This window comes from Salmo salar, chromosome 29 (genome assembly GCF_965601325.2).
Source record: "Salmo salar chromosome 29, fSalSal1, whole genome shotgun sequence".
NCBI classification, from domain to species: domain Eukaryota; kingdom Metazoa; phylum Chordata; class Actinopteri; order Salmoniformes; family Salmonidae; genus Salmo; species Salmo salar.
The window spans coordinates 17,429,826-17,454,737 of NC_138319.1; the positions used below are offsets into that span (position 1 = coordinate 17,429,826).

The 24,912-nt window shown below is 42.7% G+C and overlaps 1 protein-coding gene and 1 non-coding gene across 2 annotated transcripts in view; one reads left to right on the top strand and one right to left on the bottom strand.

The window, feature by feature from the left end:
- gpr158a (G protein-coupled receptor 158a) overlaps nt 1-24,912 on the top strand; it is a 102,613-nt gene that overhangs the window by 51,200 nt on the left and 26,501 nt on the right. Inside the window, exons 5-6 of the mRNA XM_014181001.3 lie at nt 2,302-2,370; nt 23,526-23,635. Coding sequence (XP_014036476.2) covers nt 2,302-2,370; nt 23,526-23,635 — 179 coding nt within the window. The remainder of the gene's footprint in view (nt 1-2,301; nt 2,371-23,525; nt 23,636-24,912) is intronic.
- Nucleotides 20,467-20,542, bottom strand: trnaa-ugc (transfer RNA alanine (anticodon UGC)). The gene has a single exon. It is a non-coding gene; the product is annotated as a tRNA-Ala (tRNA).

Here is a 24,912-nt window from a genome sequence, read left to right on the forward strand (position 1 = left end):
CATTCAACATCATAGTGCCCTCAAAGCTCATCAATAAGCTAAGGACCCTGGGACTAAACACCTCCCTCTGCAACTGGATCCTGGACTTCCTGACGGGCCACCCCTAGTTGGTAAGGGTAGGTAACAACACATCCACCATGCTCACCCTCAGGGGTGCGTGCTCAGTCCCCTCCTGTACTCCCTGTTCACTCATGATGGCCAGGCACGACTCCAACATCATCGTTAAGTTTGCCAATGATACGATGGTAGTTCTGATCACCGACAACGATGAGACAGCCTATAGGGAGGAGGTCAGAGACCTGGCCGTGTGGTGCCAGGACAACAACCTCTCCCTCAACGTGATGAAGACAAAGGAGATGATTGTGGACTACAGGAAAAAGAGGACAGAGCACGCCCCCATTCTCATCGACGGGGCTGTGGTGGAGCAGGTTGAGAGCTCCACCACGTCACTAACAAACTAACATGGTCCAAATACACCAAGACAGTCGTGAAGAGGGCACGACAAAACCTATTCCCCCTCAGGAGACTGAAAAGATTTGGCATGGGTCCTCAGATCCTCAAAAGGTTCTACAGCTGCACCATCGAGAGCATCCTGACTGGTTGCATCACTGCCTGGTATGGAAACTGCTCAGCTTCCAACTGCAAGGCACTACAGCGTTTAGTGCAAATGGCCCAGTACATCACTTGGGCCAAGTTTCCTGGCATCCAGGACCTCTATACCAGGTGGTGTCAGAGGAAGGCCCTAAACATTGTCAAAGACTCCAGCCATCCTACTCATCGACTGTTCTCTCTGCTACCGCACGGCAAGTGGTACCGAGCGCCAAGTCTAGGTCCAAGAGGCTTCTAAACAACTTCTTCCCCCAAGCCATAAGACTCCTGAACATCTAATCAAATGGCTGCCCAGACTATTTGGATTGCCCCCCCCCCCCCCTTTACACAGCTGCTACTCTCTGTTGTTGTCATCTATGCATAGTCATTTTAATAACTCTACCTACATGTACATATTACCTCAACTAACCGGTGCCCCCGCACATTGACTCTGTACCGGTACCCCCCTGTATATAGTCTCGCTATTATTGTTTTACTGCTGCTCTTTTACTTGCTACTTTTATTTCCTATTCTTATCCATATATATTTTTTAACTGCGTTGTTGGTTAGGGGCTCGTAAGTAGGCATTTCACTGTAAGGTCTACACCTGTTGTATTCGGCGCATGTGACTAATAACATTTGATTTGATTTGATACTGGCAAAATATGCCAAGGCCATTACTTAGTTTTGAAAGTATTAAAGGCAACTTCGCTGTTCTACATCTACAACATGACATTTACTTTATATAGTAGAGCCGTATAGTCCTGAACCAGTTCACTATTCACAGCCTGGTGAACTTTTGGCTGTGGAACTTTTGGCTCTATAATCGCATTAGCTTTCTGGATTGGAGCACAACACCTAAGCCCTCAGTTGGGTTCTGTCAATTAATTGGCTTCATTTAGGACTTTGTCTTGAGCGTGAGAAATCTCTGGATTAGGATGTAAGTTGACAGATTCACTGACAGGAGAACATCTCCTTACTGGATCACACACACCTTGGGATGGGTTAGCTCTAGTGGGGTTGAGACGAAAAATGTATTTTCTCACTAATACAACTTCTAGAATTTGGAGGTATGTCATATTGAATGTCACTGTATGTAATCATCATTTATCCTCCAAAAGGGACTTTACTTCTGTTGCCACTCTATGCGTGGTAGCAGCACTATCATTTGCTCAAGGTTCAAGAGCAGTAAGCTGTGTATAGGCACTTATACTGTATGTTTGCAAACTGATGGCACAGCTGTCCATTGCCCCTTGAAAGCATCCTCAAGCACTGTTTACTGTAAAAGAATGCATGGCTGAATGTCTGATGTACTGTAAGAGGAGCCTGGAAATATCCATGAAATGGAAAACCATAGAAAAACGTAGAATGTTCTAGTCCCGTGGGGCAAACATTTATTTGATGAGGTTTGATAAGGCTTAGGAGACAGCTGTTATTTATTTTGTTTGTTTACGAATGCACTAGTACATTTACATTTTAGTCATTTAGCAGACACTCTTATTGAGCGACTTAAAATAAGTCCATTCATCTTAAAGTACAGTAGCTAGGTGAGACAACCACATATCACAATCATAGTGAGTACATTTTTCCCCAGTAAAGTGGCTATGAAAGTAGGCTTCGTTCATGTCGTCTTGGCTCTTATTAATACGTAGAGTTTTAGCATTATTCAAATGAAACCTTTATTAAATGTTGTTTCTGTCTCCTGTGTTCCAGAGTATCAGAGCTTCTGGGGTAGTTCTATTGGAGGCCATCCTGACTGGAGCACTGCTTCTCTACTTTCCGGTGAGTCACAGTGTGTGTGTGTGTGTGTGTTTGTGTGTGTGTGTGTGTGTGTGTGTGTGTGTGTGTGTGTGTGTGTGTGTGTGTGTGTGTGTGTGTGCGGGTGCGTGTGTAGGAGGGGGGTTATTTACAATCTATAGTATGATTGGCCTCTGCCCTTATTATTTAAAAGTTTATGACAAAGTTAGTATGTGACAAAAAGTTGCCATTCAGTTTAACCTTTGATCCAGACTATATATTAATTCAACAACACACAAAAAAACTTTTTTTGTATGACACGACTAATGTGGCATGAAGGCTGCCATGGAATGTTGACTTGGTCAGGTAATAGAAAACCGTTCATAAATCACAGTGCCTTGTTTTGGAGGGTTTCTACAGAGTAGAGTTGAACAGTGTTTCTTTGTTTGGCGGAGACAAACATCCTGGGGCTCTCCTCTGACCTCCTGCTAAATGTACGCTGCTAATCTGCCCAATGAACCCAGCAACCTGTGAAATATACCATCTGTTGACCAGCCACTCATGTTAAATGTGTGCAGCACCTATTCAGACCTTAGCAAGTCTCCTATTCAATTATATTACATTTGCTAACACATTTCTTCACAATAAGGATGGTTGACATTAACTGTCTATAACCTTCTTTGACACGTGTTACATCACTCATAACAGATGTTATACCATTCTAATTGTAGAAACTGATAGAAACGATCAACTATACTAGATTAAGTATCATTAAGAGCAAACGATACAATTTAGAGGGAGATGAAAATAACCAAATAAGCAGAGTTTCAATTTGAAGCGTCCGATTATTTCCACAGATGACCGAGCCTCAGGGCGTCTCCACATAACATTGATTTACGCAGATGTATTGTTTTGTCTTAGTCAGTGGTGCCCCGAGCCTCTGGGTGATTGCAATTTAGTGGTGATCGCAGCAAGCTATGGGCTTAGCATAGCCACGAAGGGTAAATTAAAGTGAACTGATTTAGAGCAGCTCGCTAATCAATGCAATTAGCCAGTGACAAGGAAAGTAATCATCTTTGAAATTGCAATGAAATTGCAATGAAATAGTGAGCGAAAGCGGTGGTTGGTTGGATGGAAATGGGGTCGTCTGTGATTGGATGGACAACGTCAGTCCTGTTGGAGGATTGGTGAATGAGCAGGAAGTGGGCATTTCACAGATGGAAATTAAAATATGGAAATTACAACAACAAATTCATTGAAAATAGTGATTGAAAAATTGCTCCGTGTCTTGTGTTTCCATTGAAATGGAATGGACCACAATTCTTATGTAACACCATTTTGGCAAACATCTTCCATTATCAAAATGAGCCATCCCAATTGAATACTGAACATATTGGAAGGCTGAGCAAATTATTTATACCCATATTTTATGCATTGAAATCCAAGTCACCACAAGACCTCCTTGTCTCATTTTGATATGCTGTCTTTCAGTCCCTTTATATGAAAATTGTTCCTTTCTGCACGAGTCCATTGTCTACGTAGCACGCTATATTGATCTCCAGCCTGATCCCTTTGCATGTCTCCTTTGTGAATCTCACATGAGCCTTCCTTCCTGCCTGCTAGGGCGAGTCGCATCACTCCCAATCTAAATATAGATTCGGAAATATTCCACCGCTGCTGCTGCTTCTATTTGAAATAATTCCAGTGTTATTAAGGAGCAAGGAGATGCATCTCATCCCAGCACTCTCTTGGCATTCCGTTCTTTGGAGTAATGCAATTTCCCCCCCTTTCCCCCGTTCTCCTCAGTGTGTCACATGCAATAACTTCAGTCCCTGCCCAGAATAAGGCAGGAGGAGAGACAGGGAGTGAGCGGAAAAAAAGGAGAGAAAGGAAATTACGGGAGTGCCAAAGCTGGCTATTTTCTGTTTGGCTGTGTAGGGATGAGAGAGGAGGGAACAGACACATAACTTGTGATTCTCCGTGTGATCTTTGCATTAGCTTTCCGGCTATGTATTTGTCTCTTATTCAGGTGGCTCGAAAGCCTGAGATTGGAGTAAAGTGACAGTTTGGATTGCTATTTCTCATCATTTTCAAAATGCCACCAAGTTTCTCAATCAAGGGGGGATATATTCAGATAGAATCATTTGTGTGAGCTGTCCATCATGGTACAACCTTGCTCACTTATTCACTCACTCACTCACTCACTCACTCACTCACTCACTCACTCACTCACTCACTCACTCACTCACTCACTCACTCACTCACTCACTCACTCACTCACTCACTCACTCACTCACTCACTCACTCACTCACTCACAATTCTCTCCTCCCCTTATTCACTGTTGGTAGCTCCATCTCTCTTTCTTTCATTTCCTGTCTTCTCCTCCCCCACAGTGTTTTGTGCTGCTCCCTCTCCCAGCCCATCTGTGTGTGTGCTAGTGCAGGCTGCCACTGAGACCCCCCGTCTTTCCCTCTCCCCCCACCTTGGTACCCCATCAGAGACTCTGGGCTTTTACTCTGCTGCCTTCCTGTTGCTTCACACACATACACCCACAAACATGCACACACACTCACATATACACAGTCAACCACAACAACCGCATCATGCATGCATATACTCTCTCTCCCTCTCTCCCTCTCTCTCTCTCTCTCTCTCTCTCTCTCTCTCTCTCTCTCTCTCTCCTCTCTCTCTCTCTCTCTCTCTCTCTCACTCTCTCACTCTCTCTCACTCATACACACACACGCACACACACTCCACCTCTCCCTCCTCCACCTGTCTGCTTGCGTCTCTCCTCTCCTCCTCCATCTCAGGCCTTCCCCAGTCCCCATGCAGTGCAGGGCAGACAGACATAGCGTCACAGCACATCAGGGGGCTAATGAGAAACAGTATGTCTGAGGGATAATGCATCCTGACCTGTCAGGCCATGAAACACGGCCCGCCTGGCATCTCCTTCCCCCTTCCTGCTTCCCATCCCAGCTGCTCCGACACTTTCAATCTGCCTTAAGTGGATCTGTTGTGGGTGGAGGGTGAAGTGGCGTGTTTTGGAGCCCCCCCCCCGCCCACCCCCACCACCAGATCGTGTGCCTCCCTGCTTCCCTGCAAAGTGCTGAGGCGTAGGGCTCATCCAAAACCCACAGATGCTCTCTGAGTAGAACGTTAGGGGGTAGATAAACTTGTGCTATTGTGGTACTTGGTGTGTTTACAGAGAAAGAGGAACTTAAGAGAGTGAGATTGAACATAGATGGAAGAGCATGAAAGAGGGTTGGACAAACACAGTACATTGACTTAGGTCGACCAGTCAAATCAAAATCAAATCAAATTGTATTAGTCACATGCATCGAATACAACAGGTGTAGGTAGACCTTACAGTGAAATACTTACTTACAGTGAGGGAAAAAAGTATTTGATCCCCTGCTGATTTTGTACGTTTGCCCACTGACAAAGAAATGATCAGTCTATAATTTTAATGGTAGGTTTATTTGAACAGTGAGAGACAGAATAATAACAAAAAAAACCTGAAAAACGCATGTCAAAAATGTTATAAATTGATTTGTACCCCCCGTATATAGTCTCGCTATTGTTATTTTATGTGGGTAGAGTTACTAAAGTGACTATGCATAGATTATAAGAACAGAGAGTAGCAGTGGTGTAAAAGGGGGGGGGGGGGGGGGGGGGGGGAGGGGGGGGGGGGGGAGAGAGAGAGACAATGCAAATAGTCTGGGTGGCCATTTGATTAGATGTTCAGGAGTCTTACAGCTTGGGGGTAGAAGCTGTTTAGAAGCCTCTTGGACCTAGATTTGGCGCTCCGGTTTCGCTTGCCGTGCGTCTATGAATAGGGTGGTTGGAGTCTTTGCCATATTTTAGGGCCTTCCTCTGACACCGCCTGGTATAGAGGTCCTGGATGGCAGGAAGCTTGGCCCCAGTGATGTACTGGGCAGTACACAATACCCTCTGTAGTGCCTTGCGGTAAGAGGCCGAGCAGTTGCCATACCAGGCAGTGATGCAACCAGTCAGGATGCTCTCGATAGTGCAGCTGTAGAACCTTTTGAGGATCTGAGGACCCATGCCAAATCTTTTCAGTCTCCTGAGGGGGAATAGGCTTTGTCGTGCCCTCTTCACGACTGTCTTGGTGTGCTTGGACCATGTTAGTTTGTTGGTGATGTGGACACCAAGGAACTTGAAGCTCTCAACCTGCTCCACTACAGCCCCGTCGATGAGAATGGGGGCGTGCTTGGTCCTCTATTTCCTGTAGTCCACAATCATCTCCTTTGTTTTCATCACGTTGAGGGAGAGGTTGTTGTCCTGGCACCACACGGCCAGGTCTCTGACCTCCTCCCTATAGGCTGTCTCATCATTGTCGGTCATAAGGCCTACTGTTGTGTCATCGGCAAACGTAGCGATGATGTTGGAGTCGTGCCTGGCTGTGCAGTCATTAGTGAACAGGGAGTACAGGAGGGGACTGAGCACACACCCCTAAGGGGTCCCTGTGCTGAGGATCAGCGTGGTGGATGTGTTGTTACCTACCCTTACCACCTGGGGGCGGCCCGTCAGGAAGTCCAGGATCCAGTTGCAGAGGGAGGTGTTAAGTCCCAGGGTCCTTAACTTATTGATGAGCTTTGAGGGCACTATGGTGTTGAACGTTGAGATGTAGTCAATGAATAGCATTCTCACATACTGTAGTTGTTCCTTTTGTCCAGGTGGGAAAGGGCAGTGTGGAGTGCAATAGAGATTGCATCATCTGTGGATCTGTTGGGGCGGTCTGCAAATTGGAGTGGGTCAAGGGTTTGTGGGATAATGGTGTTGATGTGAGCCATGACCAGCCTTTCAAAGCACTTCATTGCTACAGACGTGGGTGCTACGGGTCGGTAGTCATTTAGGCAGGTTGCCTTTGTGTTCTTGGGCACAGGCACTATGGTGGTCTGCTTGAAACATGTTGGTATTACAGACTCGGACAGGGAGAGGTTGAAAATGTCAGTGAAGACACTTGAAAGTTGGTCAGCGCATGCTCGCAGTACACGTCCTGGTAATCCATCTTGCCCTGCAGCCTTGTGAATGTTGACCTGTTTAAAGGGCTTACTCACATCGGCTGTGGAGAGCGTGACCACACAGTCTTCTGGAACAGCTGATGCTCTCATGCATGTTTTAGTGTTATTTGCCTCGAAGCGAGCATAGAAGTAGTTTAGCTCGTCTGGTATGCTCGTATCACTGGGCAGTTCTAGGCTGTGCTTCCCTTTGTAGTCTGTAATGGTTTGCAAGCCCTGCCACATCCGATGAGTGTCAGTGCCGGTGTAGTACGATTCGATCTTCGTCCTGTATTGACGCTTTGCCAGTTTGATGGTTCATCGGAGGGCATAACAGGATTTCTTATAAGCTTCCGGGTTAGATTCCCGCTCCTTGAAAGCGGCAGCTCTAGTCTTTAGCTCAGTGCGGATGTTGCCTGTAATCCATGGCTTCTGTTTGGGGTATGTACGTACGGTCACTGTGGGGATGACGTCATCGATGCACTTATTGATGAAGCCAATGACTGATGTGGTGTAGTCCTCAATGCCATTGGAGGAATCCCGGAACATATTCCAGTCTGTGGTAGCAAAACAGTCCTGTAGCTTAGCACCTGCTTCATCTGACCACTCTTTCTTGATCGAGTCACTGGTGCTTCCTGCTTTTATTTTTGCTTGTAAGCAGGAATCAGGAGGATATAATTATGGTCAGATTTGCCAAATGGAGGGTGAGGGAGAGCTTTGTATGCATCTCTGTGTGTGGAGTAAAGGTGGTCCAGAGTTCTTTTCCCTCTGTTTGCACATTTAACACACTGATAGATATTTGGTAAAACGGATTTAAGTTTCCCTGCATTAAAGTTCCCGGCTACTAGGAGCGTCACCCCTGGGTGAGCGTTTTCCTGTTTGCTTATGGTGGAATACAGCTCATTCAATGTGGTCTCAGTGCCAGCATCAGTCTGTGGTGGTATGTAGACAGCTACTAAAAATACAGAAATATTCTCTAGGTAGATAGTTTGGTCTACAGCTTATCATGAGATACTCTACCTCAGGCGAGCAAAACCTTGAGACTTCCTTAGATATCGTGCACTAGTTGTTATTTACAAAAATACATAGTCCGCCACCCCTTGTCTTACCAGATGTCTGTGTTCTATCCTGCCGAAACAGCGTATAACCAGCCAGCTGTATGTTGATAATGTCGTCGTTCAGCCACGACTCGTGAAGCATAAGATATTACAGTTTTGAATATCCCGTTGGTAGTTTAATCTTCCACGTAGGTCATCGATTTTATCCAAAGATTCCATGTTTGCTTGCAGAATGGAAGGAAATGGGGGTTTATTCGATCGTCTACGAATTCTCAGAAGGCAGTCTGCCCTCTGGCACCTTTTTCTCCACCTTCTCTTCACGCAAATGATGGATCTGGGCCTGTTCCCGGGAAAACAGTATATCATTCATGTCGGGCTCGTTGAACTTGTTAATGGATTCTGCCAGTCCATGGCGAGTAATCACAGTTCTGATGTCCAGAAGTTATTTTCGGTCATAAGAGATGGTAGAAGCAACATTATTTACAAAATAAGTTACAAAATAAGTTGCAAACAACGCAAAGAAACGAAAGAAAAAAACACAATTGGTTAGGAATACATAAAACGTCAGCCTTGTTCTCCGGCGCTATCTTGAGTCGCCATCTTTCAACCCTCCTCTATTCGTTCCTCTTCTTCCTGAGTGTAGTTTTCATATTCAATGAGGCCATACAGGGCGGCTGTTTAAAATGCATCCGCTGATTTCGTAATGTGGAGGGTTGGAGTGTTGAGTTGAGTTTTCACCTCTCGGACAGTAATGTGACAACATGTGAAGTGTGCACAGCCGAGTTCTGAGTAACTTGGGGACCTCTGTGTTGGTGACACATATCAAACTGTCCAGATTAACATCCTGTATGCACACTGTAAATTGCGGCACAAACACGCAGAAACAGTCCAACATGTCCCATGTCTCATTGAGAGGGAATATCTCACAGGAAATAGCGGTGACAAGGAGAAGGTATTGTGGGAGGCCAAGTTGGATGTAATTTACACAAGGCCAACCTCAGGGGGACGAGGGGGAGAAACCATTACCTCGCCCATAGCCACTGGGCCCTCTCATATCATATCATTGGGGAGTAGCTGTCAGCTTTCATATCAAAACAGATTCATTGCCCCTATCCCATACCAACCCCACCTCCCACCCCTCTCTCCTTTTAAGGAATTTACTCGATTAGAGTGGAATAGACAGAGGAGAGGAACGAGATGATGAGACAGAGGAGGGGAACGAGATGATGACCAGAAAAGAGAGGATTGAGAGAGATGGATGGAATGGCAGTGGGCATGTCAAAGCAGTAGAAGGGGTGTAATGACATGATACTTTCCTGAGGCTTCAGTCTCACATTATCTCCTTCTCAGATGGAAACAGACAGACATTTTAAATAGCTCAAAGAGATTTGTTCTTTTTTTTTGTTGCAGGCCCAACGCATGTTGACAGTTATCGTTGTATGAAAAGATTGGAATGCCCCACATAGCGAACCGTCTTGCATTAACTAGTTAATGTCTGCTGGTTGGAGCATGGTTCTGGCAATGTTCTAGCAACATTCTGGCAACTAGAGGCGTTTGTAGGATTTGTACACATTCAGGATTGTTATTTTTTGGGGGGGAAAATGTTATTTTTATAAATGCATTTCTTGCAATTCTATGTCATATTACATGACTCGATAAATTACCCTTTTTTTTTTTATAAGGCAAAAATGACCGAAAATACTAGGCTACTCTGACACTGATAACCTGAGATCAATAAAAATGATATTGTCTTGAATGCAACCAATACAAATTTTTTAGAGTGGAGACAAATTGTAGCCCACAATATTACGTCCATCTGGAGGCTTTTTCCCCTTTTCGCCCATGTGAACCTGAGTAAACCCAGTCACTCAGACCCTTAGCCATGACTGTTTATTGGCACCACACACCATCACACACTGCCTTGGCTGAATTCAATCTTCTCAACCAAAACTCACACTCATGAAATGTCATAAGCTTGCAGAGGAGACAGGCAGTCAAAGCAGCTGAACCAAGGTGCGATTTGAAGCTTATGAAATTTCATTTTTTGGGAGTAGATTTGATTTCAAGCACTGCCTGGCTCCCTACAGACATGGTCCCTTTCAACTGAAAGTAAGGATACTACCCCGTAGGAAGAAAAAAATAAGGAAAGTGTCACTGGTGACACTTTGCATCTTGAAAGTCCAATATCTTGAAACCTTGACTGCTGACATGCAAAACACTTTGAGACTGTTTGTTTCAACAGAGGACTAATTAAAAAAATACCAAAAGATTGTTTTTGAGCTCAGGTCACAACTCCAGAGCTGGACTTCTGTGTATTTCCCAATATCCTTTATGGAATGCATGGGTATTGTATTGTATTTATTCAAATCAAGCTACCATGCAGAATAAAGAACAGGCGACAGTTCTATTTGGTGTATTTATACGCCAGCAATTTACTATAGGGTTACTACGTGTATGGGGGAAAGGTGAATAAGAGGTCAAAGGGACAATTGTTTCTTGAACGGATGGTCAGGGGGCTGGAACATAATTACACATAATTTGTAGACTGCCCAAACAGATATAATATTTGACTGAAGCATAATAATTTCAAACCTTGTATACAGTCACATACAGTGCATTCGAAAGTATTCAGACCCCTTGACTTTATCCACATTTTGTTACGTTACAGCCTTATTCGAAAATGTATTAAATAAAACATTTTCCTCATCAATCTACACATAATACCCCATAATGACAAAGCAAAAAAAAAAATGTTTGTCAACTGTGGGACCTTATATAGACAGGTGTGTGCCTTTCCAAATCATGTCCAGTCCAAATGAATTTACCACAGGTGGACACCAAACATCTCAAGGATGATCAATGGAAGCAGGATTCACCTGAGCTCAATTTCGAGTCTCATAACAAAGGGTCTGAATACTTATGTAAATAAGGTATTTCAAAAAGAAATTGTGTGTAGATTACTGAGGATTTTTCAAAATGTAATCCATTTTATAATATGACTGTAGCGTAACAAAATGTGGAAAAAGTCAAGGGGTCTGAATACATTCCAAAGGCACTGTACCTACTATATAAGTGGGGGTGGGATGCAGGCATTCTAAGGGGTCTCAGATAAGCACCTGATAAGGTTTTAATCCTGCTATTATTATGGTGATGAGGTTATTGGCATTTGACCTTTGTGACATAGGAAATCATTCAGGGGTTCAAAGGTTAATTACCAGTGGTTGAGATTGAATGAAAATATGAGCTTTTTGGAATGGTTCACCGATGAAGCGGAACTTCATGTAAACGTATTGACATGACATACAGTAGTTGAATGATTTAAGTGATGGTCACAGTCAGTAATCACACCTGCAATCTCTTGTGGGAAACACATAGAAACAACACAAGCACACACAACCCCCCCAGCACGCACGCACGCACGCACGCACACACACACACACACACACACACTCACACACACACTGTCAGTTCAGTTGTTTTATCTAACTAAATCAATACCCGGGGCCACACGTCCTGACCTTGACAGGAAGGAAGGGGTTCATGTGGGGGATTGATCCCTCAGGTACTCACCCCCCTCCAAGCATCTATTGATACCACCTCTCCATCTCATTTACATGTTTATTGTCTACAGACTATAAGTCAATTACATAAAGGCCTGTCATGCCAAATAGTGTCCCCCTGCCAAAAAGTCCCCCCCCCCTTGTGTCACAATGGGATTCGATAAACTATTAGCGGCCCATTCTCTGGTGGTCAAAGGCTAGGTTGTTGTGATCTCAGAACTCTATCTCAGTGTCTCATGTGGTCAATAGCTCCCTCCTCACCTCCCACTGTAGCACGGCTAAGTCCTAAATGGCACCCAATTCCCTATATAGTACAATATGGCCCTGGTCAAAAGTAGTGCACTTCGTAGGGCATATGGTGTCATTTGGGACAAACACAGGGTTTCACACATTGCTGTTAAAAAACAACATGGAACAGTCCTACTCAGTAGACTACTGAGAGAAATGAGGTGAAGGGAGCTACCCTGGTACGTTTGGATTACTGTTACAGTGCTAGTTGGTGGGTAATTGGGACGGCAGGTAGCCTAAGCACATTGGGCCAGTAACCGAAATGTTGCTGGTTTAAATCCCCATGCCGACTAGGTGAAAAATCTGTTTGTGTGCCCTTGAGCAAGGCACTTAACCCTAATTGCTCCTGTAAGTCGCTCTGGATAAGAGCTTTTGCTAAAAATGTAAAATTGTATTTGTTTAGACATTTTTATAGTTTTATTATTGTGTATTGTTTGACATTTACTGCATTGCTAGGAGCTAGTTACATAAGCATTTTGCTGCACCTTCTACAACATCTGCTAAACTGTGTAGGTGACCAATAAACTTTGATTTGATTTGAGCAACAACACCCGTGATGGCAGTTATGCCACGGCTTTGTGGCTGCATGACGTCACTCGTGTCAAAAGGGACACACTCTTCTAAGACTCAAGCTGGCAATGATGAGCGTTATGGGTGCTTGAATAAGCTTCATTCTATAGAGTTTTCTTAGTCTGCTCATTCCCACCTTTGAGACTGGGATGCTGTGAAAAGCGAGTGGATTTGGGGGGCCAACAGCAGTAAAGTCAGCATTATAGACTTATTGCCATCAATATGTTTGTTTATCTATTTGTATCAAGCCTCGAGTTGTACAATCTGACACAGGCAGCTCGTCAGCAGGGCGCTCTACTGTACTGTAGCACAATGACGTTCTCAGGACCCACAGGCCTTTGTGAAGTTAGCACAGCAGTCAAAGAATCCCAGCTAATGTAGACGGGTGCAAAAACCAAATCACTCCCGCTGGAATAGAAAGATATGAATGCATTCTAACTACGCTTTCAACTGACAAACGCTGGTTTTGAGATCCCAGTACTATGATGCACTGATGAGCAGTGATGAGCAACAATAGGTGTGTTCATTCAGGAAAGGTGGTCATTAACACTGGAATGAGAGCATGATTCATGTATGGTGCATTATGATCTTTCTTTCTCTCTCTCTCTCTCTCTCTCTTCCTCTCACTCTGTCATCTCACTCGCTGCCTCTCTCTACTTCCCTCTGCCGAGCTTATATTGCCTTGAACAACGTTTGAGCAACAGACTGAGGTGGTTTAATGGGGCGAAGCTAGCGTATGTCGATGTCTCGCACGTTAAGTGAAAGTTGTGGGCTCTTTCAGACTGTGTTGATTGACAAAAGTGCTATTATCAAACTCATCCCTGTCTCCACTCGTGTCTGTGTTCAAACACTTACTGACAGGTTCTCTGCTCCACCGATGCTCTTATTGTGTTCTGCAGAGAGAAGAACACGCAGTGCTCCAGGGACAGACTTAAGGTAGATAAGTGATAAAAAATATATACATGGTGAAATCACAATGGACGGAGTATAAGAACTTCTAAGAAAATACTATGAGAGTGATTATGAGAACAAACCATGTATCCTGTCATACATGTAGATAGTCAATGAGTAGTCATCATAATAGTTTATGGGAGATTCCACCCCAGGAAGGCCCGAAAATATTTTTGGTATCTCCGATTGTTCTGGCAATTCTCACATAGAAATTTAATTGGGAGGGAAGGATGTTAGATATGCTTTTTACATTTGTATCACAAACCACAAACCTATACATGCCTCCAGTAAGACCCTATGATCTGTGAACCATACATGATACAGAAAACAACTTGGTGTCATTATACTTATAAATATGAATATCTCAAAAGTACCCCTGTTTGATTCTGATTATTTTGAGACATGTTGTTGGAAAAAACGTACTCTTCAAACATGTCACATTTCCAGAGCGGGCTCTCTGCTACTTTTGCACCATTTTGTCTTAGAATTGACATTATAGGTCATTAACAATCACAGCCCTCCTTTAAGATTACACATTCAGCGAATCACCAGCAGAGAGAGTTTCCTTTAAATCCATCTTCCCATTCACTGTGTTGGTGGTGCTCGTAACATGTATCAGAACTTGAAAAGTAGCAAAGAGCCCAATCTGGAAATGTGATGCACTTATAGAGTATATTGTTTAAAACAACATACCAAAAAAAATTACAAAAATCCAGGGGCGGCATGTGGTTAGAGCGTTGGGCCAGTAACCGAAAGGTTGCTAGATTGAATCCCTGAGCTGCCATGGTAAAAGTCTGTCGTTCTGCTCCTGAACAAGGCAGTTAACCCACTGTTCCTAGACCGTCATGGTAAATAAGAATTTGTTCTTAAATGACTTGCCTAGTTAAATAAAGGTTAAATAAATAAAAAATGTATTAAAAAAAGGGTACTTTTGAGATATTCATATGAATATTTTTATTGTTGAATAAATGAATGTGAAAAATTGCATTTCAAAATCTAGACCTACTCCATATGTTAGAGCACCCTAAAAGGAGTATAATGACACAAAGAGGATGTCTGTATCATGTACGCTTCACAGATCATCGGGTCTTACTGGAGGCATGTATAGGTCTAAAAAGGGCCTAATATGGCCACTTTAATCATGGTCTTCTCCAACAAACAAAAAAAGTGACACAAACGTAAAAAGCATGTCAAACATCCTGTCTCGTAATGAGAGAATTCTATGTGAGAATAATTTCCAGAACAATCTGAGATACCCATAATATTACTTGGCCACGCTGGCATGGAATCGCCCTGTACTGTAAATGGAGCCTTGATGGTCACGGTAGACATTCTAGAGATGAGTGTATGTTGATAATGGTCTCCAGGGTATTGATGTCTGTTAGAAAAGTATAAGGTAGACTACCCCTCTCCCCACCCATACACATCTCCCACACACAAACAACACCCGATCCCCTCCCTCTTCCCCCAGAGCGGAGTTCAAGGTTCCGAGCACTCAGCATTGATTATTAATAGAAGGTTTTAAAACAGAGGAAGGGAGAGGAATTGTCCTCCTCTTTATGCATACTGGAATTAACACCCACTTGTCAAAGCATCAGGGCTTTCCTTTTCCCAGAACTGATGCAGTCTGAAGAAAGTGCAGTTCAACAGTGTGTTGCTAGTCTAATGGCTCTCTGCTGAATAGGAGAGTGTGTGTGTGTGTGTGTGTGTGTGTGTGTGTGTGTGTGTGTGTGTGTGTGTGTGTGTGTGTGTGTGTGTGTGTGTGTGTGTGTGTGTGTGTGTGTGTGTGTGTGTGTGTGTGTAGGTAAGTAGGTAGCGGTGCATGGCGATGGTAAGAGAGAGATGTGTGGGGGGTAGAGGATATCATATTGGATATCTGAGACGTAGCTAGAGTAGAGTGGAGAATCTAGGAGGGAGACATTTTGGACCTTGTGTTTCAGCCAAGTCATCTCCTCACATTGTTTTGGAATAGGAAATTAGAGCCTTGTAAAATTGTCTTGTATGAGTAACTATGAGCAATTATTTTTTAAGCCTTGAGACAATTGAGACATGGATTGTGTATGTTTGCCATTCGGAGGGTGAATGGGTAAGACAAGAGATTTAAGTGTCTTTGAACGGGGTATGGTAGTAGGTGCCAGGCGCACCGGTTTGTCACAAGAACTGCAACGCTACTGGGTTTTTCATGCTCAACAGTTTCCTGTGTGCATCAAGAATGGTCCACCACCCAAAAGGACATCCAGCGAACTTGACACAACTGTGGGAAGCATTGGAGCCAACATGGGCCAGCATCCCTGTGGAATGCTTTCGACACCTTGTAGAGTCCATGCCCTGACAAATTGAGGCTGTTCTGAGGGCAAACTCAATATTAGAAAGGTGTTCTTGATTTTATGTACACTCACTGTATGATGATCATTAAACAACTCTCAACTAGCAATACTGTGGGGAATAATACCATAGACACACGTATGTATGCACACACTTACATCACATATATCTCACAGTAGTCATCATCACATTGCTTAAAAAAAAAGGTAAATCATTGACCAAATCATCAGTACTACGAGTAAAGTCAGTTCAGTGTCAGTTGTGGCATCCTGCAGAAGCAGACTTTATACAGCCACATCACGGCATCACGGATTCAGTGGGTATTTATGCAGTTTATCTAAAAGGGTGTCATGATCTGTGTTTTCCCATGGTGCATTTTACAAATCATGTGACCTCTTGTGCCTTGTTAATTCCCAATGGACCTGGGCATGCGTCAGCAAGTTGCTCAGTGCCTGCCTCGCTCCTTCTCTCTCTCTCGCTCTCTCTCAGAACTTGTTTATTAGGACATTCTCTTCTATCACTTGCATTTGGGGAAAGTGGGACTTGAGACCAGTTGGCACAACTTTCTTTGTGGTCTTTGTGTATTCCCAGGACTAGATTTGGAGTGACAGTGACTTGTTTGTTGTATAAATATTGAGTCACCAGTGCAATTTAAATATATGGTAACATAGTCACGTCATAGTTAAAAAGGAATAGAAAAAAGCAGACACTAACACATAGGCCTGTGAATTTCCAGGGACCTCGTGAGACGATCTTATCACAATCCTTGTGCCGATATATGTATTAGGATCTCACGATTCGGGCCTCCCGAGTGGCACAGCGGTTTAAGGCACTGCATTGCAGTGCTAGAGGCGTTACTACAGACCTGGGTTCATTCCTGGGCTGTGCCACAACCGGCCGTGGCCAGAAATCCCATAGGACGGCGCACAATTGGCCCAGTGTCATCCGGGTTAGGGAAGGGTTTGGCCGGGGGGGGGCTTTACTTGGCTCATTGCAACATAGAGACTCCTTGTGGCGGGTCAGGTGCCTGAAGGCTGTCGCCAGTTGAACGGTCTTTCCTCCAACCCATTGGTGCGGCTGGCTTCCGGGTTAAGCTGGTGGGTGTTAAAGAGCACGGTTAGGTGGTTCATGTTTCGGAGGATGCATGACTCCACCTTCGCCTCTCCCGAGCCCGTTGGGGAGTTGCAGCGATGAGACAAGATTGAAATTGGGGAGAAAATACTAAAATAAAATAATAATAACACGATTCTATATGTATTACGATTGGATACTGTGATTTTATTGCGATTTGATGTTCCAAACATATTGCTGCAGAGGGACAAGAGAGAGCCATGAGAACAGGTTTTGATCAATCATGGAAATAAAATGGCTGAAAACTACAGACCCGGGTTCATTCCCGGGCTGTGCCACAACCGGCCATGGGCGGGAGTCCCAAACAAATTGGCTTCCTATTTAAAAATAAGATGGAAGAATAAGCTATGAAGGAAAAATACTGCAGTTTTGGTGCAGGCACAGCTAACGAGCGCCAAAATAATATTGCGATATTGTCAAAACGATACATTACGATTTATCGTCAAAAATAATATCCCGATATGTAACCAATTTTTTTCCCCCATCAACACTAAGACAGTATGTAGGCATATGTTCGACTTAAGAGCCTGGAGCTCTGTAATTACAAGACTGGTTCCCGAAGTACTTTCTCAACGAAAGGAAGTGGCCAACTTTGCATTGCTTCAATCAAAGCAGGTCTATTTCAGGAAGAGTAACTGTAGTTAATGTTGTCCCACTTAGTGGGGTGGAGGTTTTGGTTTGAGCCAGTCTACTTTGTTCTGTGTGTTGTTAGCCAGTTGAATTCAGTTCAGTCTGCTCAGTGTTGTCGCTCTGCTTCTGAGCTGCTGCTGAGGATGTGGGACTCATCCATCTCCAGTGGGGTCCTTCGCTGTCCTCTGACTGACTCAAACCTAGTGAGCACAAAGGTTACTATGCCTGCGTGCAGCTTCACTAGCCTACTGCTCTCTGCCTGGGGGGAAATATTAATGCCTCTGCTAATCGGATTAACATGAACTATCCCACATCTGCAATGCGCAGATAATTATGTCGCCTCAAATGTTTATTTTCTCACTTTTAGGTTCTGGATGTTTTTGGACAATCATCAGTCTTTTGTCTGTTGTCTGCTAGGCCGGGCCTCATTTCAGTGGGTTTCCGGGGCTTATAGCTAACATAGACGAAAGACCGCTTTCCTTGTCTTAACGGGCTATTTTGGTTGTTGTTGCGATGATTCGTGGTTTTAGTATGATTGATTTGTGATTACTGGGCAGTAAAATGAGTTTTGTTATAAACGTCTTTAAAGAGAGTCATAATAAATGATGCTTGTAGAGAAAGACTTACATCCACACTGTAGATATGCGTTTAGTACACTGAAGAACAGAGAAACAGTAAAAATGATACAAAAGTGCAGGAAGCTTAACCCCCATACACTCATTAAAACCCACTGGGCGCAAACTGGTTTAATCAATGTTGTTTCAATGTAATTTCTCAACCAATTTTGATGTGGAATGTACGTGGAAAATACGTTGGATTTGAAAAAAGTACAATTGATTTGTTGGCTTCACGTCTCCATCTCAACCACAAAAATGTAAGTTCAAGAATAGGACTAAATGCACTTATCATAAAGTTTGATTGTATTTAGTCCCATTCTTTACTTTGATTCTCGGTTGAGAATCAGTGTCACAAAAGATACATCTCCTTCAAATGTTGATATTTGACTGTGTTGACAACCAAACACAACTCAATATCACTTTTGTAATATAGTAAATAACCTTAAATTAAGGCTATTTTAAAAACGAATGTAACAGTATTTATTTAACCTTAAAATGAGTAACGCATACATTGCCACATTTTGAGGTTAGCCTACTGTAACTATAAATGTCTTCTTAAGTAATTATAGAAAGCGTGCATGTTCAAGATAGCATGCAAAGGTCGCAGATCTGTGGAGATCTTCACAACTGCTATAATAATCTGAGCAGATAAAGCATTAATCACTCGCACCATGTACTTTTTATGTAATCTCAACTGCAATCCAGGTCATTTGGTTGTACTATTAAATGAAGCACAGTGATAACACAGTCAGTTGTTGTATGAATACAAAATATCTTTTAAATGGTTGAAAGCGCAGTGATACACATTTAGATGACAACTACACCAAAAATCTGACATTGTTTTCCCATTAGAATTTGGTTGTGCTTTTAGATGGTTGAAGGCATAGTGATAACACATCATACATTCAACAAACTTCGGACTGTCTTTTTGAGTCAGTAAATAAAGGTTGAAATCTCATTGATCAATGTCACAACCAAATATGACCTATTTTTCCACGTTCAATGACTTGGTGTGACCAGCGGGAAGTCTGCTCACAGTATAGACTGTTGGGACTGGGCATCAGACAAGTGTCTGGGGTAACACACTGTGTCTGTTTGGGGATAGAGTCAGACTGTCTCGGGCTATGGCCAGATGACCTGTACTGGGGCGATGGTTAGACACTTTCTCACCTAGGAAATGAACACAGAGTCAACGCAATAGAACCCCTACAGAACATTCAACTTTGACTACAACACCCCATACTTTCCTGATACATCAACAACCAATGGTATTTACCCATTACCAGTTCTCTCCCCCTCTCTCTCTCTCTCGCTCTCTCTTTCTTGCTCTCTCACTCTCTCATGGGCAAATATTGTACAATGAAGTTGCGCAAAGCTCATAGACTTACACAAAAAGACTCACAGCTGTAATCGCCGCCAAAGGTGCTTCTACAAAGTATTGACTCTCTCTCTCTCTCTCTCTATTTCTCTCTCTCTCACTCTGTATGTCTGTCTGTCTCACTCTCTCTGTCTCACTCTCTCCCCTCCTCTCATTTCCTCTCCTAACCATCATAGCACTCAATTACGACCAAACAGTCAGTACTTCAAACACGTCCGAGATGTAATTAATCTACACGGAAGCAGTTTTAGCTAATCAATCCGATGGACTCACATTGGCAGTGAGCATACAGGCTTTATTGGATTATACAGAGTGAGCATTTCCCCCGTTCACACACTACTAAGGGCTAAACCAGGAAGACTCCCGACAGCAGATGCTCGTGGAGGTCCGCAGGAGGCCAAGGCACAGCTGTGCCTCTTTTTCAATTACAGCCCCTCGTCTGGTGCCCGCTGCCTTGTTTTGGAGGGTGAGAGGGAGAGTGTACGCCCTCAGAATACATTTTACATTTACATTTTAGTCATTTAGCAGACGCTCTTATCCAGAGCGACTTACAGTAGTGAATGCATACATTTAATTTCATACATTTTTTTTTTAATTTTTTTTCCTGTGCTGGCCCCCCGTGGGAATCGAACCCACAACCTTGGCGTTGCAAACACCATGCTCTACCAACTGAGCTACAGGGAAGGCTATAGAATATATGAGAGAGATGAATGTCAACACAGATCCAGCTACGGGTACAGTGTCAATGAGTTTGTGTGCGCACGTGTGTGTGCGTGTGTTTAGGTAAGTGTGTATGTATGTGTGTCCATCCCGCCATACATACATACAGTGGGGTCTGAAATTATTGACACCCTTGATAAAGATGAGCAATAATGACTGTATAAAATAAATAATTCAAATACTGAGCTATATTGTATGCAACACTTTTGAGGGAAATTCTAATATTTGATACTAACACTATTATAATCCTGAATGAATCATGAATGAATCGTGAATAATGATGAGTGAAAAAGTTACAGAGGGTCAAAGATCATACCGCCAAGACATGCCCACCTCCCCTTGTCTTGGGGGTATGATCTTTGACCCTCTGTAACTTTTTCACTCATCATTATTCACGATTCATTCAAGATTATCTGTAATAATGGTAGCATCTACATTAATGTAGAAGTGTTTAGAAACATATTCAATTCTTATTATATTCTTATTTAGTGACTCCAAAATGACACAATACATATTGGAGTCATTCATTTTCTATTGGGCACAAAATAATCTGAAACGCAACCAAAACAAACTGCAAATACATCCAACAAGTTTGTAGAGTCACAAGCTTGATGTAGTCATTGCGTGCTAGGAATATGGGACCAAATACTAAACTTTTGACTACTTTATTTATCAGAATCTTTAGGGGTGTCAATAATTTGGATCCCTTTGACCCCTACCTTTTTGAGAAAAAAAGTATTACTTGTTAAACAAAATCTCTTTCTCTGAGCAATTGTATTAGTATAAAATATTATAATTTCCCTTTTTTTTCACACAATATAGCTCAGTATTTGAATTATTTATTTTATAGAGTCATTATTGCATATCTTTATCAAGGGTGTCAATAATTTCAATCCCCACTGTACATACTTTACATTCACTGAACAAAAATATAAAGGCAACATGTAAAGTGTTGGTTCCATGTTTCATGAGGTGAAACAAAAGATCCCAGAAATGTTCCACATGCAGAAAAAGCTTCTTCCTCTCAAATGTTGCGCACAAATTTGTTTACATCCCTGTTAGTGAGCATTTCTCCTTTGCCAAGATAATTCATCCACCTGACAGGTGTGGCATATCAAGAAGCTGTTTAAACACCATGATCATTACACAGGTGCACCTTGTGCTGGGGACAATAAATGACCACTCTAAAATGTGCAGTTTTGTCACAATGCCACAGATGTCTCCAGTTTTGTTGGCATGCTGACTGCACGAATGTTCACTAGAGCTGTTGCCAGATAATTGAATGTTCATTTCTCTACCATAAGCCGCCTCCCGCGTAATTTTAGAGAATTTGGTAGTACGTAACCATGCCAGCCCTGGACCTACACATCTGGCTTCTTCACCTGCGAGATTTTCTGAGACCAGCCACCCAGACAGCTGATGAATCTGTGGGTTTGCACTACCGAAGAATTTCTGCTCAAAATGTCAGAAACCGTCGAAGGGAAGCTCATCTGCGTGCTCGCCGTCCTCATCAGGGTCTTGACCTGACTACAGTTCGTGGTCCTAACCGACTTCAGTGGGATCTCAGGGATTCCAACATGAGGCCAAAGGTGATTTTAAAGCAGTTCAAGAGTTTAATGGCTGTGATAGGAGAAAACTGAGGATGGATAATGTAGTTACTAACTAAATGACAGAGTGAAAAGAAGGAAGCCTGTACAGAATACAAATATTCCAAAACACGTATCCTGTTTTCAATCAGGCTCTAAAGTAAACCTGCATAAAATGTGACAAATAAATTAATGTTATGTCCTGAATACAAAACATTATGTTTGGGGCAAATCCAACACAATACATCACTGAGTACCACTTTAAATATTTTCAGGCATGCTGGTGGCTGCATCATGTTATGGGTATGCTTGTCATCGGCAAGGACTAGGGAGTTTTTTTGTTGTTGATAAATGAAACGGAATACAGCTATAAGCACAGGCAATATTCTAAAGGAAAAGCTGGTTCAGTTTATGCTTTCCAACATACACTGGCAGACAAATTCACCTTTCAGCAGGACAATAACCTAAAACACTATGCCAAATCTACACTGGAGTTGCTTAACAAGTCAATATTGATGTTCCTAAGTGGCCTAATTGCAGTTGACTTAAATCGGCTTCAAAATCTATGGCAAGACTTGAAAATGGCTGTCTAGCAATGATCAACAATCAACTTGACAGAGCTTGAAAAAAAATGATGTGCAAATATTGTACAATCCAGATGTGCAAAGCTCTGAGAGACTTCCCAAAAAGACTCACAGCTGTAATGACCGCCAAAGGTGCTTCTACAAAGTATTGACTCAGTGGTGTGAATACTTATGTAAATTAGATATTTCTGTATTTAATTCTTCAAAAAAATTCGCTAAAATGTCTAAAATCTGCTTTCACATTATCATTATGGGGTATTGTGTGTAGATGGGTGAGATAAAACCCACATTTAATCAATTTTGAATTCATGCTGTAAAATAAAATGTGGAATAAGTCAAGGGGTATGAATATTTTCTGAAGGCACTTCATACAGAAAGTGAATTGTTGGCTTGTTGGTTGAATGGACACAATTCAGATTACACGACTATACTTTAAAAGTCACCCTTAGAAGTTGAATGTAGGCCATGTCTCACCACTTCACTCTGTGTTTATTTGACCTCTGACCACATTAACATTCTAAAGCATAACAGGAACAGCAGGGGTATTCCAGGAACTTATTTTGACATTTTGCAAACTATCCCGTACAGTACATGGAAAATAAGGTTTGTGTTATTTAGCAGTCCTTCCATCCTTCAAAGGTCAAGGACGATTTGTTACCAATACCATTTGGTATGATTTTATTTTATGTCACTGTCCTAATATGGACACCATAGCAGCATAATCACATAAACAGAAATGATTGTAATTTACACTTATGTTCTCTCTCTGTTTGCATGCAGGTGGTCATTCTGTATTTCCAGCCGAGTGTATTCCGCTGTATCTTGTTGAGATGGGTTCGCCTGTTGGGATTCACCACAGTCTATGGGACAGTGACCCTAAAGCTCTACAGGTACTCGTTTACCATGTGTAATCATTACTATTAACCAGGCATGGGATAAATTATGTTATATTGCTACCTGCTGAGTAATTACTTTAGGATGAGAGTCATGTCCCAAGAAAGGGACTCTGGAAAGCACTTGATTGATGGCTTTTTACAGGGTTGCATGCAGTGGAAAACACTCATGCACGCGCATGTGTAACAGAGTATATTCTACGCACACACGCACACGCACACACATACACACATACACCCACACACACATAATAACATGGCTATCTAGAAACTGCCAATGAATCACCCTGTTTATTTATAGATTTTTTTTCATTTTCATAAATAAACAGGGTGATTCGCTGGCAGTTTCTAGATAGCCATGTTATTTGATGTCACATCCCTCTCTAGGTGACTGGGGCTGTCCTACTTGACAGGGACAACCCAATATCAATGTCCTGGGAACACCAGAGAAAGATGTGCACTGACAGACGAAGGGAAGGATTCTACTGTAGTTGATTGTGTACTGGAAGAAAGAAGCAAAGGTTGAACATAGCCAATCACATCCTGCCTGTGTTCTGCCAGCTTTAGAGTTCAGGGTGTTACTCAAGGATCTGGTTTACTCTGAACATGAATCAAATGGAATGCTGTAAGGGCCATTCTGCCAGCTTTCAAAGTCTGTCTCATCTGCAATGGTAATGAACTAAAGGAAAGGGAAAACAATGGAAAGGATATACCCCGAGGGCCGATTTCCAGGACCTACAGTAGATTAAGCCTACTCCTGGACTAAAAAGATATTTCACTGCAGATGAGACAAAGTCTGGCACATACAATTACAGTAATTTACAGTAATTTAACGGAATATGTGCTCTGGCACTTTAAGTCTGTATTACGTTCTATAAGTGCATTCATATTTACAGTGCAATCTCTTGTTTTATCCACAAGCCACCTACATTTGTTTCAACCGCGTTGAACAAGCCAGTTCATCCCTATTGACCCACTGTGATACTCTTTAATAAACGCAATTATAGGTCGACTGATGTCTAATTCCTTCCTGAAAGTAAGAGCCCCTATAAAGAACGGGGAGCAGCTAGTGGTGTTTCTTGGCTTGTTCATCAGGCCACACTTTAGAAAAAAATTCGCTACCTCATTAAGCGAGACTGAGAGTTTGCCCAGTTAAAGTGTGGGAGGAAGAGAGGGGAGAAAAAAACAAACAGAGAGCACTTTGGCCCAAATGGTCTCAATTTATTACATTTTATCGAATGGCTGAGACGGGCCAGGAGGCAGAAAACAAACAG